Source organism: Pteropus medius, unplaced genomic scaffold, assembly GCF_902729225.1.
Source record: "Pteropus medius unplaced genomic scaffold, Ma_sr-lr_union100, whole genome shotgun sequence".
Lineage (NCBI taxonomy): Eukaryota > Metazoa > Chordata > Mammalia > Chiroptera > Pteropodidae > Pteropus > Pteropus medius.
In genome coordinates this window covers 8180205-8200577 of record NW_024349519.1, presented here as the reverse complement: position 1 = coordinate 8200577, position 20373 = coordinate 8180205, and the positions used below count along the sequence as shown (strand labels likewise).

Genomic DNA, 20373 nt, shown 5'->3' with positions numbered 1-20373 from the left:
TGAAAGTATAGCAATGTAAGCTACAACAGGGAATAATGTTCAGCAGGAAAATAATTCTCTGTAATTTTATCTATATGGTTCATTTTCTGTTGGAAAAACACGTAAAATATGGCAAGAGTTTACAAGTCAGAATCCATCTCCCACACAAAGGGATGGCTACATGTTTTCTACAGACTATTGAAAGATTCAGAATATTGTAATAAATAGTTGGGCTCTTTTCCATAATGACTTACTTATCCTGCTGAACTGATGTGTTTCCCTGAGAAACAGTAAGACGACTAAAAACATTCAGTTCGTTACGGGGCCGGCTTGGCGGGGAAGAAGGAGGTGAAAGACTAGCCTCTGAGGTTCCAGAATCTGAGCTACAAGAAAAAAAGAACATTAAATAGGTGATTTGAATTGGTTATGATTTGTTAGGAATGTTATATGAAACATGCTTTTTTAAAAAAAAGCTTTTAATTAGAGAATCCCTTTCTTCTTTACTTCCTTTATTCCTTCCTTCTTCCTTTTTTTGTAAGATAAAATGCACTGAATAACTTTTTTTTCCCCACTGACTTTTGTTACATTGGCCACAAGATGGCACTAAAGAAAAAGCTATATCTGCTGAAATCAAAAGTCAGGACAAATAAAGCAAGCAAATTTAAAATTATACGATTTGATAGCTGAGACCAAGTTGCTCATTTTACAGACAAGGAAACAGACCCAGAGAGTTAAAGAGTTATTTGCCTACTCAATTGAGTCATTCATTTATTTTTTTAATTATCTATTTGCTCCCTCCCCCATCTCCCCATTATTTTTGAGATATTTGATTCAGTAGAAACAAACAAATTACATCTTTAAATACAGGAAGCAAAGATGATTAGAAGGATAATTTCCATGATATTCAAGTCAGCTGAATCGGCGGTCAAAGTAGAGATTGTGCATGCTGCCACAGGGGAGGAGGATGGCACAAGGTCTCCCACTTAGGTACAGGAAATTTACGAAAACTTCCTTTTATATTTATTTTTATGTTAAAGAAATTGGCACTGACACTCTCACTCAAGGCCATGTCAGAGATCTATCTGCAACATGCAGAGCATTAGGTGACTTGAGAGAGGAGTGAGTGTGCCACAGAGTAGAAGGGTGACAGTGGCTCTAACCCATTCATTCACCTTTCTGCATGTTGTGGTATTGCAATTTACAGATGCCCAGTTGAGTGAATCATCAGATTATATTGTGCATTGTGAAGTAAACTAATTCTCACAAAACAAATAGTTTTTAAAAGATTCCAGCAAAAAAAAAAAATTTGATGATAATACCAACTTAAACATAAAAGAAGGGCAAAAAATGGCACAACTCACACACATCCTCTTTTGTCAACCACTTTAAAAAGGAGAAGTCAATGTCAGTTTCATCAGATGACAGCCAAGATTAATTTCAAATTTATCTAGAAGACTATTTGAAGTACAGATTTAATAAGCCTCTCAGGTACATATTAACTCATAATAATATATACAGATGATTGAAAAATACATACGAGTACATGATTGGAAATAAGTGCTCAAATATTTTTACAAGTATGTGTGACCAAGAAATTTGAAGACCACTTAGCCAAGCCAGTAGCTGACTTGGTTAGTCAAATCAGTCATAACCACAGAGCCAGCCTAAATGTGGAAAATAATTTCCCTACTGTCCTTTAGAATCTAAGTGTAGCAGGCATTTTATATAATCTAATAGATATAAAGCATGAGTAACTTACTGTTTTTGTTCCTTGGCCTTTGATTTTTCTGCTTTCTCATATGCCTTTCTCCTAGTTACAGGGGAAGGCTCTGGTAGTTTTTTTTCTGCTAGAGATGATTGTCTGGAACTAAAATAGAAAAGGGTTCTGTAACAATATAACTTTAAATATGTACATATAACTTTGTTTGGCAGATATTCAACCTAAAAATTTTAATAGATTAATAATTGGAACTTGAGAAAGATTACTTGAGAGCAAAAAATAAAACTAGGGTAGACAAATATTACATGAGTTATTTTTAGTTAATTGAAGCTGCTGCTTTCTTAGCAATATTTCTCAAGAATATTGAGAAATATCTTTACAGTTTTGCAAGAACTAAAATATTAATATATCAGAATAAGAGAAACAATGAGATTTAATATTTAAGGCTGATTTTTGTGTATGGTGGTAACAGATTTTAATTAAAAAATAAATATTTGCTGTCCTTGCCCAGTTATGTTAATAAGAAAAAAAAATTCACCAAGTAAAAAGCAAGATCTCCAGAAAGTAAAAACTAAATATAATTAAACTTTGTGTGCCTAATTTTTCTAATCAGAGGAAATCAAATTTTAGAAATTCTGCATTATTTAAATCATAACATTCACTTGAGTAAATTATTTTCCTTTATGCACTAAAAACCACACAGTAATGGCTTATTAAGAGTTACTGCCCAAGCGCATGATCAACTCTTTAATTTGTACAGAATTATACAAGCAGCTGAATTTATGAAAACTTGAAAATAAATCATGTGAAGAGAGTCCAAAAGATATTTTCTACCACCTGTCATAAAGTACACATTTTTAAAATGGAAAAAAAAAAGGCAAAAAGAAGGTATTACCTTAATCTGGATTCCAGGCCATAGATTTAGTCTTGAAGTTCCAAAAGTCTCTATTCATCTGACAGACTAAATGCTGAACATATGCGGGCTCCTAAAATCTGCTCTCAGTTCTATATCACTACCTTCACCAAAAGCATTTCTTCTATTGTCATCTTATCAAAAAAGCACTGAAGCCATAAGCTATACTGGTTAGCAATCTCTAACAGCAAATCCAATAGTTAATTACATAGGTCACTTCAAGCACATGCAAGAAAGTTGTGTCATCATTAAAATTAATTTTGGAATTAAAGGTTACAGATGGGCTTACTGAATGGAAGACAATGGAATATCTTCATAAAATTAAGAAAATTATGAAAAATAGATATTCAAGGGGTAAAGTTTGTTATATATTATTATTCGCAGAGTCGTATAGCGGATGCTACTTTCTCGGCAATGTTTCCTAATGCTGTGATGTATTCATCCCATAAATCATTTGTTAGATCGTATGTGAGGGTGAGTTTGAAAAATATCATTAAAGATTTTTCCCAGTGATTAAATGGTCTAATTTTAATGTAACTTTCAAAACACACATAAACACACAATGTACATACACACACTGGTCTGTATAGGGAAATCTTTCTTTGTCCTCGAGATAATAATTTAAAAAGTTCTAAATAAGATTTGTTTTGAACAGAATAAGTTTTGTTCAGTTTATCGTAGATGAGAGAGAATGTCTCCTCCTTCAAATCTTTAACAATACCAACTGAAATACTTTGTGCATACACTCATGTCAGACATGTCATGTGCTTCAAGGCAAAGAATTAGGAAAGCCCAAAAGGTATTAAGTTTGTAATTCATATTTCTCTTTTTTTTAAAGGGTCAGCAAAGGTCTACTATGCTGACCAGGCTCTTAGAACCAAGACTTACATAATTCAGAACAAATTTAAGAGTTTTTAAAGCTTCAGTTTTATATAATTGTTTTATAGGTATAACTTTAACCTAATTTATGTGTTTCTAAAAAATTTTATCTGTAATTCATAACTCAGTCTTCATGAAAAATATAACCCTATAAGAATGACCCTAAAACTGAGAAACGAGACAATGCAATTCAACAGTGAACATCTCATCTCGAAGGATTTCAAATGCCCCAAAAATTAGGTACGATGATACCTAACAGAAATCACTTTGAAAACCAGAGATCTTAATTACATAATCTTTTAAAAAATAGAAATAGGAAATTAGTAACATGCATATTAAGAAAAGAAAAAAGAAAAGAAAAGCCAAAAGAAAGGAAGTTAGTGTAGCAGGGCCAGACTTACATGCTGCCTATCTTAGAAGGGAAGCCAGATGGGGGAGGGAGTTCTTTTTCCCTAGCAGAAGTACCACTTGTCTCTGTATTCATTCCAATTTCTTGCCCTTCTGCAACAGGCGTAAGAGGGCCAGGCAAGGAGGCATCTCCTGTACTAGTTTCTGAAGCTAGTTCACTGCTATCTGCATACAGCAATTCCATTTGAGTGGTGGTTCTCCTTCGGGCCTAGTCAGAGAATGGAAGGAAAAGCAATCAGGAGCAAACTTTTGCAGAGAAGATGATTAGGAAATAGAGATTTAATATTAGTTTGAAATGGGTAAAAACATTTAGCGTGTCTTTTCCTAGCAAGTGTGTCAAACATAGCATGTAAGATAGTGACAAGCCAGAGCTATAGCCAGATGAGACCTTCACAGGCCATAATAATAGCCAACACTTGTATTGTACTTTGTGTATGCCACGCATTGTTCTAAACACTTTATTATATTAGCATGTACTATCATTATCCTAATTCACAAATGAGGAAATTGAGGCACAGAGAAGCTAGGTAATTTGCCCAAAGTCACACAGCTACTAAGTGGCAAAGCCAGATTCAAAACCAGGCAATCTGCCTCCAATATTACTGTGCTATCCTGCCACTCATGGCCAGCAACCTCAGCATAAAATTTAAAAAGAAAAAAAAAGAAAAAGAAGAAGAAGAAGAAAGAAATTAAAACAAAATACAATTGCAGGGAAGCTCAACTAAATTCTAAAATGTTTTATCTTAGTATCAGTTTTTACATCTCTTTCTCAATTTTTGTAACTCTGCTCCATAGATGCCTTATCTGTGTGTTTAATCTGCCTGCTGGATAATTCAACACTAGCCTGCACCAGCTTTTGGCAGCATAGGGAGGCAGTGAGGTTATTCTCCTAAAATCTAAACTCACTATAAGCATTCTCTTACTCTTGAAAACTAACTGACTACCCTGTTGTTGCTTAGAGTTGTTGTCATCATTAAGGTATTAACAGATCATCACGGTGTTTACCAGATTGTAAGCCTCGAAAGGACCGGTACCTGTTTTATTCAACTTTATATTCCCTGCAGTTAACATAGTGCTGGTGCATACCTATTTAAAATATACAGTCGATTTCATTTTTTCAATGAGGAAAAATAAATGGTATGAGATCCTTCCAAGCATCTTTACAGTTCAGAAGGAGTAGGAGGTATCACTTCAGGAAACTTAAGGGAAGAGAAAGCCCTACAGCCAATTTTTTTTTTTTTTACACTCTCAATTCTCTCCACGGCCAATGGCCCAGGGAAGAGAGGAATCATTTTCTTGAGACTTCCTAACACAGTAGTTCTTTCAGGAGATGACCTTTAGGCTACCAGTTGACATCTCTGTCTGGTGTCCACAAGGGCAGGAATAACTAGGCTCACAGAGCCTAAAAGATAGAAGTTACCTTAAGAGGTTCTCTCCTCTGCTTAAGACTGGATCCAAACTATAGAAGAATGTTTCCTTTGAATTTGATAACTTCTGCTTAGTACTTAGAATACACAAATTATATGTCCAAAAGCCAGTAGCTCAAGGACCACAAACAGAGCTTGTTTTCAGATCAGATTGACAGGTGTTTTAAATATAAGGAAATTCTACATAAAAATCCATATTTAAGGCTCCTCTTCAGAAACCAAAGTATCTGGTAGCCTTACGCCCATGGAGCAAAATTGAGCGACAGTTGAGTGGTGGCTGTTTGCTTTAGATGTAACTTGTCCTCTTCAGGTAATCATAATAACCTGGACTCATGATTTTATATCCAGCCAAAATACTCATTTACATTACCTGACTAACCACTGTGAGGCTTAAATCCCTTCTGTCCACTAGCACAGCATTATTCTTTCAGGTCCAGATTCTATACATTCATTCAACAAATATTCACTAAGCACTGCAATAATAACTTGTTTCCAAACATCTTAAGATGGGTAGCTAATTCATCTAGTATCAAATGCTACCAACACTCAGTGTGAAATGTACTATGTGTATCTTTACACATTTAACAGTATGTATCATTTACATTTTTAAAAAACTTTACAAATATGCATTGTAGCCTCGTTAGTTTTTAACACAACATGATGATTAAGAGTTGGCTTATTATTCAAAGCACTTCGGGATAATAGTTAAACAAAGTAAGTAAGTAATACTTAAGAACATAAAAGAATGTTAAATTTTCAAAAATCTCCCACCAATCTGATTTACATTTTGTGCCACTACAGGTCTTACAACTTATTTAACCAACTCCTTTAAAAATTACTATTGTCTAATAATTTGCAACTGTCTCCTATATTATTAGGAAATTTAGGCAACTTTAATAAATTAGCATAACTTCCTTAATGGGTAAAAAACTTTTAAAAGAAACTCCAAAAAAGAAAAAAAGAATTGGTATCCATAATTATATCTTATCTAGTGGGAAACGTGTAAGACTATAATGAAGCACGAGTTCCACGAAAGAGAAAATTTTCAACATAAATTTTTTTCAAAGGGAAATAGGATAAAAACTAAATTTCTTATACATGGACGCTTTGGTAAAAGCATGCCTACTTGTTAACCTATGAAGGATCAAGCCTGAGGTTTATGTATTTAATAGAGATAACAAAAAACAGGGGGAAAAAATGTTTACCTGGCATTTTTTAATCCTCCTTACCTTGTTTTTAGGTTTCACTTCACCACAAAGCTTCATAAGGTCTGAAGACAGCGTGCTGTTTGCAAATAAATAACCACAAAATTAAAAGAGAATTTATTATAGAAAACTATATATCCTCTATGTTTACAACTATGGGGAAAAAAATTGTGTATACCTATCTAGAGAAAAAAGAAAGACAGTATTTAAAATCAAAATGAACTAATTTTAAAAAGTCATTTACCTTCCTTAAATATTCCAGTATTTTATTTTAATGTTTGTGGTCGTTACACATAACTTAGTTTGGTTTCCATATTACTGTTGCTAGTGCTATTAGCCATAAAATTCAAAATTATTTGTTGCATAATGTAATTGTTTGAAGCAACAAGATAAAAGTATTAAAAATATTACAGAAACAAGTAAAATCTATTAAGTTTCCAAAGGCTCTCTTACCTTCCTTCTGATCCTGGGCTGTTTAAAGGTGCGTCCTCATCAGTACTATCCTCTACATTTTCTAAAAAAAATGTCCAAAATGTAAGTATTATCCACATGTCACAATCTGAATGATGACAACAATCTCTATGCTACAATAAACATCAGCCCAAGGTTTCAAGATGGGCACTTTGGTTTTAGTAACTGAATCAAAACAGAAATGCAGCAAAATATTTCTAAGAAAATCTTTTGATTATGCATCATAGGATGAGGAATAAAAACACATTCAAAATAGGAAAACCACAAGTTCGAATGATAAAATGGAGAAGAACGACATTCTGGATGAAAATGAAATCATGTATTTATCAGAGTATGTGTAATTATATATTTTTTCAGAGTATGTATTTATCCCCTGCCATCCAAATATATAAAAACTCACTGAGTAAAATACAAAACTAAAGTAAATGCTGCATGAGCTCCCTTTATTGTACTAAGCCAACTTCGAAAAGTATATGCGTAAACATACTTGCTATACTTCATCATGTTATGTTAACTTACTTAAATATTTTCCTTTGCTTTTATTTTTGTTTTCAAGTAGAGAGAGAGCATGTGTGTCTGTGAAGGTATTCAGAAGTTACACAACAGCATGCAGCTCATTCACGTGAACACAAAAGACAAAAACAATAGGTTTGCATGCAACGGTTTTGTAAATGAATACAAATAAACCAATGCTATTTCATAACAACTCTAGCAGACTAGCAAAAAGGAGGAGAAAAAGCAAACAAATAAAACTAGTAAGAAGCCAATAAATAAAACAGCCAGTGAAAGTAAACTATTTAAAATGTCAGTGAACCCATCACATCAGCACTGATTTTTAAAACACAGACATTTTATCACAAAATCATTCCACAAAACTAAAGACAGCATTATAAATAACATATTATTAATAAAAATATAAATGATTCATCCCCCTTTAGCTCTTAATTTTATATCATATAGGTAGATTGCACACATAAGTCAACTCATTCTTTTCTCTGATGCGCAAACCTAACCTTTATTTTCCCATGTGTAAAAGCGGGCTACGCGTGGCTAGTATTTTTCTTGTATGATGTGATGAAACCAGTTAGACAACAGGTGAGCACTTAATAAAACCTACTTAACTCCTGCTTATACACGTATGTCATATTTAGAGATAACTATGGTTTGACATAACCCACCCAGCCAGAGAATACAGGTGCCACCTAGACAGTTACCAAATCAGACCTCTCTACAGGCCTGAGCTCAGTATGAGCACTGTGGCCGTCTGGGAGGCAGGACACACACCATCGCCTCACTGTCATACTCTCACCTCCAGGAAGATAATTCAGTCCAACTCCAACTTCTTTTCTCATCGCCACAGAATTAAGGCTAAAGGCAAAAACTTGTAACTCCCAAATGTCTTAAAGTTCATCCATACCAGTGTAAAGTTGCACAATTTCACTTTACAGGAAGTTGACCAAATATTTTTTAAGTCTTTTCTTTAAGTTATTAAAAAAAAAAAGTCATTTAAAAAAATAAAAAGTAGTGTACAGAAAGAGTTAACCTAGCAGCCTGGAAACTGCTATCCTTAGAAAGGCCTGCTTACAAGGTTGAACTTTGTCCGGCATCTGGAAATGTGGCTACCAGAGTGTCCCGTCACCAGTTAATAAATGAGAATAACTCAATGTACCTAGCATGTTGGTGCAAACAATATGGCTTATGCCAAACTCCTGCTTTCCTTCTGGGAGGCTGGAATCCTGGTTTGTACTAGGCAGAGGGTACCTATGTGACCAGTCCTCAGTAAAAATCTCGGGTGCTGAGTCTCTAGTGGATTCCCTGGACATAAACATTGCACACATGCTGTTGCAGCATTTTCCTTCCAGGAGGAAGAATACATTCCATGTAATCTTCCATAGAAGGGAGAGTACATGAGGAAGTCCAGACACAGATTCCTCCAGAGCCCACTTGTGTTTTTTTCCCTTATGACACAGCTGTGTATCTTTCCTACATTGCTTTCATGAATCTTTCCCGTGAATACAATATGCTGATCCCTAAAAGTCTTCCAGCAAATATCCAATGACAGGGATGATCTTAAGGACCCTAATATAGGTGGGGAAAGAAGGGAAAATAAAGATGTTCTTCAAAGCTACAAAACTACAAGCCTATTAGCATGCGGTGCTGGCCCTGGCTCACCTCTATCCTTAAGTTCCATCAGTCTATGCCATGTACTTGTTGCTCCAGAGCACCAACCTACTTGAAGGCCTGATGCGCACAAGACTGTGGCTAAATCTTCATGCGTTAGCTTAGTCACTGCCTGAAGTCACTCTTCTCTGGTTCCCCTTCAACTTTGTCTTTTGCCCTGCTAACTTTTTCTTCAGCTTAAATATCACCTCCTCCAGAAAGCCTTCATTGACCCTCACTTCTTGTTGGGTAGCCCCATTCTGCTCGCATAAACCCCTCTATATATCTCAATCACTGCTCTCACTATAATGTATCATAATCTGTTCATAGTCTGTCACCCACAGCAAGGAATCAAATCCATAAGGGCAAACTTTTGTGACTTATCCATCTTTGAATCCCAGCACTTTGCTCAATGCTCGAAATAAAATTGGAGCTAAATAAATGTTTTTTAAATCAATGTATATAAGACTATCTAGCTTCTGTGGATTTAACTTTCATTTTCTTTTTCTCCTTCCATGCTGTTCCTCCAAGCACCTCTGGGCTAGATTTATGGCCCCAATTCCTAGGGCAAATTTCTGCAATGAGACACAGGTTACATCAGTTAAATGGGTTTGCTCTCTCTGCTTCTGATCTTTCTTCCAGCTATAGATAATTGAAAGTTGTTTGACACTTGTGAAAAAGTACACAACTCATAATATTGGCAGCTTAATATTTTCCGCAAAAAAAGGACATCAAAGAGAGCACTGCATTTTTCTTCCGAGTGAAAAGAGCTAATGGACTGAAATAAGAATTTATGTATTAGTATAAGTTGAGCCACTAAGAAAAAGAACAAAGAGGAGGAGGAAAAGAAATGTGTTGATAACACATGGAATGGCAAAAATTCTGGTTATAATCTAGGAACTTTGGCAGCTTTAGTTAGGATATAATCAATTCTACTTTTCCTACCTATACTCGTTATACCTTGAGCAGCTTAAAAGTAGGTGAGCTCAAGGAAATACTACTTTGAGATTAACGTGAAGTATAAGCATCTAAAAAATCATATAGCTCATGTACTTTATTTGTGTAACATCATTTAAATTTAAAATAAATAGATTATGTTTATTCTAATGACACAGAGAGGTAATTACATTTAATCTTTCACTTACATTCCTCATCCTTTAAGTATAAGCATTTAGAAAACTCTGGACTGCTGTGTGACTAGAAAAAAAAGTTCAGATCAGGTTGTAATCAAAAGTTCTCCAAAATAATCATTCAGAAAAATCACAGGAAATAAAATTGTCCTGATACTCTTTCAAGTATCTCATCACTAAGAGGAGCACAGAGATGACTGACAGGTGGGTCTAGTCCATATGAATGTAGTGGTGGCAAGAGAAAAATGTTGAAAATCTCTATATGCGATGATCACTAAAACTCCTCATAACCTGAAAATATGTTATGATTATAAATATTGTTCCAATCTGTTCATATAAAATCCCTTGGATAGTTTTATTCAATTTATAGCATTAAAATATATGTGTTTAATTTTACAAAAATGGAGAATAGTTGAGAATCTAGGAAATATATACCAAAGACAAATACAGAGCAAAGATATATACCAAAGAAAGTTATTTATGAGGTTAAAACAACAGATATAAGTTAAGAGATATATTTAAATATTAAAAAGAAATATATGCTCCTTTTTTTTTCCTATAAGATAGAGAAAGAAGGGCTTATGAAACTAGAGCCACAATTGGAGTTCAAATAAAGCATACTTCTTTAAACATCTAAGAATTTTAAAATCAGGAATGTATAAGGAAGACAAAAGACTTAGTATGTTTGTGATCATGGGTACATTTCAAAACATATCATGCAAAAACCAGCGGTTGCCAATAAAAATTTAAAAAATAAGATGTACCGCAATTAGTGTACATGAACAATTAGTAATTCATGCAGCCGTAGGGTACACAGAAAGCTAAACATACTTACCTAATGGTACGCTATCTAGATCTGTGTAAATAACAGCAAAAAGGAAACAAAAAGCAATACTCCAATCAAAACAGATCCAATGTTAAGAACTCCCACATAAAACAAGATTATGTACCATTTATAAGATGTGAAGAATAGATGCCATAAGAAAAACTTATAAATTTATTTTTAAGGCAGTTAGATATGCAAAGTAATGCAATGACACTTGGTTAATATTATCAATAATTTAAATAACCAATTCAGAAACTTGATCTTCTTTCTCCATAAAACCTAATTGCTTAATAAGGTTAAATAAGCCTTTTAAAATTGGTAATCATTTCTTGGAATGACAATAATTACATCTCCCAAAATTTATACATGCAAATTAGAGAAGAAATGATTAATAAAAGCATAAGTAAATATAGCATCTATTCAGTCAAACTATAGGAGAAAGAGTTATAGCACAGCATACTCAAAGAACAAAGCTACCATGCAATTCATTTAACTAAAATTTTGTCCCAATTACCTTGTAAAGCATGGCCTAGTAAAGCATCTAGCTCAGGGTTTAATTCTGCTTTCTCCTTTAACATATGGAATAAGAGCTGGTTTTGTGTAGCACTGGTTATTTCAGTTTGTTTAAGGCGACCTTCGAGTACTTTAATTTGAGCCTCTTTCTGGGCGGCCTGAAGACCCTGAAACAACACCAAAAATATAAATAAAATTATCTTAGGTCATACATATAAAATAGAATCTACCACACAAAGATCTGCATTAAACAGCAAATGCACATCATATATGGATTTTGACATCAGATCTTGATTCATCTGAGTTCCTCCACTTAACAAGCTTGGTGAGCTTGAGCAAGTTACCTTATCTTCCTGATTCTCAGTTTCCTCATATACAGAATATGAATAATACCTACTTGAGAAGAATAAGTTAAGAGAACATAACATAAAGGGTCTAGGCACAACCCTGACATGAGAAAAAAAGTGAGTCAGAAATCATTATCACCTTCAACGTTTAGGGAGACTAAATTTTTTTTTTTATCTGTAAAGAATCAGTATTAAACCAAAGTTATGATACCATATATGTTTGCAACCTGTGATTTTCTTTTAATTTTTCCTTTGTTAAAGTAAAAGAAGGAATATTTCTTCTTTAAGTTGTTTATCTGTTCTAATACACAAACACAATAGATGACAAACTAATGGAATTGATCTAAATATTGCTGACTTTTCTTAACTTTAAAAAAAGGTAAAAAGAATACTTTCTAATTAAAAAGAATCGTCTTCCTCATTACAAAAGAACAGGTCATTAGAAAAAGATAAAACTAAAATGAATTAATCAAAACTTACTTTTTTCAATCATAGTGCAGTCAGATCTTACCTTATTTATGCCCATTGACAGGAAGTGATCTAGCAGGTATCGGGCTTCTGTAAGCGTGCAAGCATTAATGACTGCAGTGACATCCAGTGTTTCTCCTTCTTCCTACATCAAATCAGCAATATGATGTGACATTACTTTGAGCTAACTATATTTAAACAGAAAGCAAAAGCCTGTTGTTTCATGTATTTATTTGGTAGTACTGTGTTAGCTAATGAGACTTCTCAGAATAGTGTAAAATATGATCCCTATCCTAAGAAACATACAGTCTAGTTGAAAAGATAAGACACATTTTAGCAGTTAAGAATTCATTGTTTTACAAACAATGAATAATATCGCAAAATCAGCAGAGAAATCTGGAGATTGGGCAAGTAGTGGTACACATGCAAAACCTAAGAATCATATTAAACCAATAAATAGAATATCCCTACATATAAAAATTCAAAATGCTTTTAATAATTAAAAAAACACTTTTTGTTAAGCCATTTCATTAAACATTTTTTTAAATTACAAACCTTTGCTTCTTCCATCTGCATGATGTTGGCTTGACAATCGGAAATACTGTCATTGATGTAATCTATATTAGCAGTTAATGACTCCATCTCCTCATTGATGTTGACCACATTTTTATCTCCCTCTCCATTCTCCTTGATGATCTTTTCCCTTCTTTTTGAAAGTTTTTCTCGTCTTTTTGTGAGTTCTTCCCGTTGCTAATGAGAAAATAGGTTGGATTTTAAGAAATGATGTTCATCCAAGACCTTGAGAACATTACATTAAGTAAAATAAGCGAGTCACAGAAAGACAAATACTTAAGGATTCCCCTTATATGAGTTATCTAAAATAGTCAAACTCATAGAAGCAGTAGGTAGAATGGTGATTGCCAGGGGCTGGGGTCAGGGGTAAGTGGGGAGTTGTTCTTCAATGGGTACAACATTTCATTTGTGCCAGATGAGTAAGTCCCAGAGGTCTGCTGCACAACATTGTGCCTATAGTAACAATACTGTATTGTGCACTTAAAAATTTGTTAAAACGGTATACTTCGTGTTATCTGTTTTTACCACAACTTTAAAAAGTTGATGTTCATCTACTCATACACAATGCAATCAAAACTCACCTAAATGAAACTTGATTAGTATTAAATCTAACCAGAGAACATGTTTGAAAAACTAGAATTAACAGTCAGCTAAGGAAGAACATATCTACTTTTTATTTTCCACACCTTGAGTAGTCTATTCATATCAGCCTCCATATTGGAAATAGTCATTTTCTGCATGATGATATCTGTGACTCTGCGCTCAAGAAGTTGCCACTTCATGCGAGCTGCCTTGGAGGTAAACACTCGGCCAGTCAATCCTTTTCTCTGATATTTTTTTCTATAATTATATAAAAACAGACAAATATAATTACTTATGTGCTTATTTGATTACATACGAGCAAACAATGTGCTGTTTTTCATTAAGTCCAACATCAGTAATAATGCTACAAACATGTCGGGAGAAAGAGAAGAATCATGTTGACCTGGTTCCATTTGTTGTGGGCATTGGTAAGGCCTGGACTCTTGCTACAGGAATTCTCATCTTCTGCTGGGCCCCTGCCCTTGATGTATCTGCTTCTACAGCAGCTGCACTGGAACCTGTGTCCTGCACGGGGGTATCAGATGAGCTCAGCTTCCGAGTGACTTTCCCAGCCACTTTATCTGACATGGGCCTTACTTGCCGACGTAGAGCTGTAACCTGAAATAGGAACAGAGACTGACTCATTTTCTTAGTCTATACATATACATTATTTATCTCAAAGCCAGAATGTTTCCTCCAAATGGACAACTTGCCTCTTCGGTTTTACGACGAAGAACCACTTCTTGGTTTCTTTTTTGGGCTTCCAGAAGTCTAAGTTGATGCTATAAAATAATATTGAATAAATTAGAATAGAAAACTGAAAGACACAGCATTTCCTACTCCTACATTAACATATTTCCTCATTCCCGCTGGGAACTATAAGAATTCTTAGCAGAATCTGAGCTAACAACAACCTTGCATCCATTATTAGGGATATATTTTATTCAAGTAAACACAAATGCATATTGATATAGCTATATCTCTCTGAAAAATAAAGTTGTCTCTGTGACATATACTTTTATTTAACAAACACTCATAGAGGGCTTACTGTATTCAAGTACTTTTCTAAGTGCTTTACAAATATTATCTCATCTTATTTTTGTTAGACATTTTGTTTTGCTGGCTCAGGCATGAACAGGAAGAAACACAGCTTAGATTCTTTTCAATAGAGGCATTTTACAATATATATAGTAATTATAAACTCTGTTTTAAATATGGAGAGGTCATATATTAATTGTATTGAATTTTTTGATAACTTTAGAAATGTTATGATGTTAGGTAAAGTAAATGAATAATAAAACATGTGAGTACTGGTTACCAATTTATTTCTAGGTACTCTATATGATAAAGACAATTAATTATGAATTACTTTAAGCCATTTTATAAGGCTCTAATTTGGAAAGAATTTTGTACTGAAAATAGATCCTAGTTCTGGTTCTGTCATTTATTCAACTCTGTGATCTTGGACAAAGTTTAGAAATTGGACTTGATCACAGATATTTCTTCGAGGACTTAAATTCTCTAATATAACAAATAACCCCTCATATTTGTACCCCCAATTCAAACAGGTCATTCATTTCATGTTTATGCATGTTCCTATCTCATCAGATGAGAATTCTTAGAGAAAAGGATTCTATTTTATCACTATCATATCTTCATTGCCTGTAATCATGATTAACATAGATGCAAAGTAAATAAATCTTTTTAAATAAATAAACTACCAAAAATTAAAATGATATATAGTTTAAAACTTGTTACTACATTAAATTTCTTCCTATTAAAAGTCAAATCTCAAGCTTATTCATATTTTTTAATAGTATACAATGTACTTCTTTCTCTAATGATTCAAAGATGAACGTGACAAGAAACAATTTAGAAAAGAGGTTGATATGCATGAAAAGCAACAAATAAAAAAAAGGAGTCCAAATATTAGCCAGCTTCATATCTTTATAACACAGTGTTATATATCATATATGCTTATATGTTGCAAATAAAATTCAAAAGTTCCATCTCAACAGATAATTGTTCAATAGTGATCTATCTCATATAAATTAGTAATTAATAAACAAGTAGCATACAATGTAAGGAAAATGTTCCTGTCATTCAAAAGTTTTCATTAAAAACAAAATAAATAGCCAAAAAGTGAAAATAACTCAAATGTCTATCAACTGAGAAATAAACAGATGTGCTCTATTCGTATAACCATAAAAGCAATGAACATGGATGAACTTTGAGAACAATATGCTAAATGAAAGAAGCCAAACACAAAAGGCTACATATTTAATGATTCCACTTATATGAAATGTCCAGAAGAGGCAAATATATACAGAGAGAAAATAAATTAGTGGCTGCCAGAGGTCAGGGAGAAGAAAGAATGGTGAGTGACTGCTAATGGGTACAGTGCTTCCTTTTGGAGCAATAAAAATGTTCTGGAATTGAATAGTAGTAATCGTTGCACAATATTGTGAATATACTGAAAACTTGAATTGTACAGTTTAAAAAGTAAATTTTACAGTAGGTTAATTATATCTCATTTTTTTAAAAAACAGCAGATAAAAATATGCGAAATGTTAAAACAAATTTCTATTTGATTTCAGTAAGAACATGGTATAAGCAAGATCTAAAATGTTCGGGAATTAAAAGTGACAAAATTCATTGATCTTTAAAATACAATGATATGCTGGGGAAAAAATTAAATATGGGAGGCTTCTGGCTAAAATATCTACTTTTCTACCTCATTACTCTCTCTTTTCTGTCTCTTTAAAGTTTTTTCTTTGCCGCCCAGGGTAGATTTCTATTTTCTAAAATATGCTTTATGCTCATGTTTTCTCCAGGGAGTATTTAGAAAAAGTTGAGCAAGATAAAAAGAACAAAGGCTGAAACCTAACCAACGATGGAAAAAAGAAAGTAATGACCTCTTTTTTCAATTTGATTTGACATTCAATGCTGTATTAATTTCAGGTGTGCAGCATGAGTGGTTAGACATTTATATCACCTATGAAGTAATCTCCCCAATAAGGATGACCTCTTCTTTTAGGAAAAAAAATCATAAATGAAATTAACAATGTTGCCAAAAATTTGGAAAGAAGAAAAACCAAATCAATATAACCTATAACCCTAACACAACTGCAGTTAGCATGTTGGGATATATCCTTCAAATTTGTCCCTCATTTTAATCAAGCATGTATATATGAAATGCTACTTTACCCTTAATGTTAAATCATTAGACATTTTTCATTTTACTGTGCAATTTTCAAATCCTAATTTTTAGTGTATAAATAACAACTGATTAAATGAGACGGATTATAATTTGTTAATCATTCTCCTTACTCTCACGTTGATTGTTTTTACCTTTTTCAATACTACAAATAATCCTAAAGTGAAGATTTTACCACAGCAATTTTTCTTATTTTAGATTATTTTCTTAGTCTTAGTTCCTAGAAGTGAAATTCTTGAGTCACAGAATACAAAAATTGTTGTAGCTCTTAGTAAAGCCTCTTTCAGAGAAGCCCGGTTACTACCCCACGAACATTTCTAAGAATCCTAGTGATGAAACTTTCTTTGGAATCAGCCTACAACCTCTGTCTTATACAATACTGCAAGTGGTTCCTTAATCTCTCTAGAGATAATCGGTTGTTCTTTGCCTTTTTTCTTCAACCTCATCACCTAGGAAGTAAGTCTTCAATAAAATTTACAATACTATAGTATTTTTCATAAACTTTTACATTTATTCACTATAACCCACATACTGTAATAAACACCTTATTATAAACTTAATGCTTATTATTGCCCTTAGCCTGTCTTTAATAGTTATAGTTATCAGAAATTTTTCTCTTATTTATTAAACAACCTTATTTAATGTACCATGTTTGTATACAACTGAGAGGTAAAGTCCACTCACATCTCGTTTACGTTGATCTTTTTTCAATTGAGCAATCTCTCTGTTTCTTCTAGACTCTGTCAATCTAGCTTTTTCTTGTTCTTCTTTCATTTGTTTCATTAGGCGAACCTAAAAAATTAGGTAAATACATCTATTGGAATTACCCTATCACAACATTCATTAAATAAACCACATGTATAGAAGTAAGTTCTAGGAATATTTAACATGGAAACATGTTTTTTGCTGCACATTTTAAATGGTCAATTCTTATTTTTGTGGGATTAATACACTTCTATTTCTAATGTACTTCTAATATGTCTATCAAACTGCTTAGTGCTCTATGCTTTTTATATTCAATATTCAGTTGTTCTATAACTTGAATGAATTCTTGGTACTGATTACCAGTAGCTTTGTGACTTTGAACAAGTTATTTAATCTCTCTCAGCTTTGGTTTTCTCTAGAAAATGGAGATAATAGTCCTATGGCATTGTACTATTATGAAAATTCAAAGAGCTATTACCTGTGCAGTGCCTGTAACAGTGCCTGGCATATAGTAAGTGCCTAATAATTAAAGTTATTGTTGTAGTCAACAGCAAATATACAACATAATAATCTACTTCCTAAATCATTTCCACATTTGCTTTTTTAAAGAAGCAAAATTGATTTTCATGCTAAATGTTAAGAATAATTGATTCTATAATAAAAACAGATTAAAAAAATCAAGATTCACATACTTCCTTCGGTCAAGGGAAGAAAATGTATTCTTTTCTACACATTGGAATGATAAACACCAAATTCAAGATAGTTATTACCTCTCAAGGAAAAAGAAATATGATTCTGAAAAAATACATAAGAGGCTTTATGTACATCTGTAATGTTTAATATCTTAAACTAGATAGTAGATATAGTGTTCATTATGTAATTATCTATGCTTTTTCTGCATGCTTGAAATAGTTTATACTTTTGTTAACCTTGTGTAAGAGTTTTAACAGGAGTAATATCCATCAAAGTCTGATGATGAGAACCCCTGTTGACTACATAATTTTCAGCTACTCTGAAGAAAAGCTTTGATAATGAATGACTATAAGAAACAACTTCTACTTGTCCAAAGGAAGCACATCATTTGTAAGACTGGGTTACTTTTTATTGAATATGGAAAGAACCACAATAATTTTTTTTTGGTCCCAAATGACATAAGCATCTTCAAGATCAGACTTTAATGGAAAATACAATCAATACCTTTGTTTTTTTCATTTCCATCACATCCTGCTGCAATTTCTTCAATTGCTTTTCATACTGAGACTGATTTTTAAGCAACCTTGCATGTTCTTTTTGAGCTGTCTGAAGTCTCTGTAGTTCTTTATTCATGGCTTGGAGTTTCTTTTCATATTCAGACCTAACTTTTTTTGCCTTTTCTTCTGAGTAAGATTCCACTGAGCCTAAATGATCAAAGGGGGTGAGGATATTTGTATTTGTTTTTGTGAGATACAGATTTTTATTTCATAGATTACAACTCATGACCTTAGAGAAGAACTACCTCCCAAACACAAACCTCAGAAGGTCAGAGTGTCTTTGAATCACTTTCTCTTTTATTATCTACTCTAAACTTGTTAAACAATTATCGAAGTTTTTTTAGATTTAAAACACAATTCTAGCATAAATCAAAATGTTAAAACAATTTACCACAACTCAGGACAAAATAATTAAATAGCCTAGACAGGTACCAGAATGAAAGAACAAAATAATATTTAACATAATGACACAAATTCACATTTAACGTGGCTTCTAGCATAACTTCTTTCCTGCTATAGGAAGAAGTAATAAAAATGCATTTTAACAATTTATTTTGAACTTTAATTTGAATTAAATAGAATTCTTACCTAAGTTTTGAAGCACCTGGTCTCTTTCGAGCTGAGTATCCCGAATTTTATGTTGCAACATCATTAGCTTTTCTTCATACTGCTTTTTCAGTGTCTGCAGTCTTTTCTGGCTGTTTTCTAGTTCATCGATCAGCTTTTGCTTGATTGCAATTTCACAAGTAATATTTGCTAAGTCTGCTTGATAATTGGCTATTTGTAAAAGAAGAAAATAAAAATACTGGCATATTGTAATTCTAGCTTTCAAGGAAAAATGTGAAAATCATCACCTATATATATCTAAGTATTCACTCAGCAGCTAGAAAAAAAAATCTTCTGGATAAACCGTAAACTAAAAAAAGATGAACAAGATAGTGTTCACACTGATCAGGGACAACAGATACTATTTGTACTTAAATAAGAATGGAAATCACATGACAACTAAATACAATAAAGGAACAAACATCAGCCTTCAAAGGCAGTAGCACTTATAAAAGTTACTTCATCAAGATGAAATGGTGACTGTTAAGTTTTCCATTATGTTTTAAATGAGTTCCCAAAATGAATTTTCATCCTTGTAGTAAAAGGCCAGTACCTTTTTCATCTGATTCAGAATCTGATTCATCAGAGCTTTCACCTCCTTCAATGTCATCTTCTTCTTCCTCCTCCTCTTCTTCCTCATCCTCATGATCACTTACTTCTTGACTTTCTTCCTAAAGTGTGGTTTGTGACCATTAATAGTACAGTATTGGCAAAGCAAACTCATTACCTCATTAAGAGACACTGCTAGAGTACAAAGTACAAAAGCACAAACATTTCACTCTTCATCAGTTCAAAAATCATTCTATAATTTTAAGGTTATTACATAATAATTTTGTCTTAAATCAAAGAGTACTTCATCTCTCATAGTATTCTATCCCACCTAAACACAATGCTTTCACAATGCACAAGAATGAGAGTTGCCAATATTCTATAGTTCACATTTCTAAACAAAGGAGGTCTTCAAGAAAACTATTTAAAATGGATTGATGAATGA

At 33.1% G+C, this 20373-nt stretch overlaps 1 protein-coding gene across 12 annotated transcripts in view; it reads right to left on the bottom strand.

Annotated features, from left to right (window-relative positions):
• KIF21A (kinesin family member 21A) overlaps positions 1 to 20373 on the bottom strand; it is a 137476-nt gene that overhangs the window by 20008 nt on the left and 97095 nt on the right. For 4 of the 12 annotated variants that reach the window (XM_039882309.1, XM_039882308.1, XM_039882310.1 and 1 more), the window contains exons 13-28: positions 19933 to 20050; positions 19362 to 19550; positions 18721 to 18920; positions 17503 to 17610; positions 14315 to 14383; positions 14005 to 14219; positions 13706 to 13859; positions 13002 to 13196; positions 12490 to 12591; positions 11633 to 11798; positions 11128 to 11148; positions 6985 to 7045; positions 6556 to 6610; positions 3893 to 4107; positions 1739 to 1846; positions 234 to 362 (exon numbers count right to left, since the gene is read on the bottom strand). In XM_039882309.1, the coding sequence (XP_039738243.1) occupies positions 234 to 362; positions 1739 to 1846; positions 3893 to 4107; positions 6556 to 6610; positions 6985 to 7045; positions 11128 to 11148; positions 11633 to 11798; positions 12490 to 12591; positions 13002 to 13196; positions 13706 to 13859; positions 14005 to 14219; positions 14315 to 14383; positions 17503 to 17610; positions 18721 to 18920; positions 19362 to 19550; positions 19933 to 20050 (2105 nt within the window). The remainder of the gene's footprint in view (positions 1 to 233; positions 363 to 1738; positions 1847 to 3892; positions 4108 to 6555; positions 6611 to 6984; positions 7046 to 11127; positions 11149 to 11632; positions 11799 to 12489; positions 12592 to 13001; positions 13197 to 13705; positions 13860 to 14004; positions 14220 to 14314; positions 14384 to 17502; positions 17611 to 18720; positions 18921 to 19361; positions 19551 to 19932; positions 20051 to 20373) is intronic. The other 8 variants (XM_039882316.1, XM_039882317.1, XM_039882318.1 and 5 more) reach the window with 2 other exon arrangements.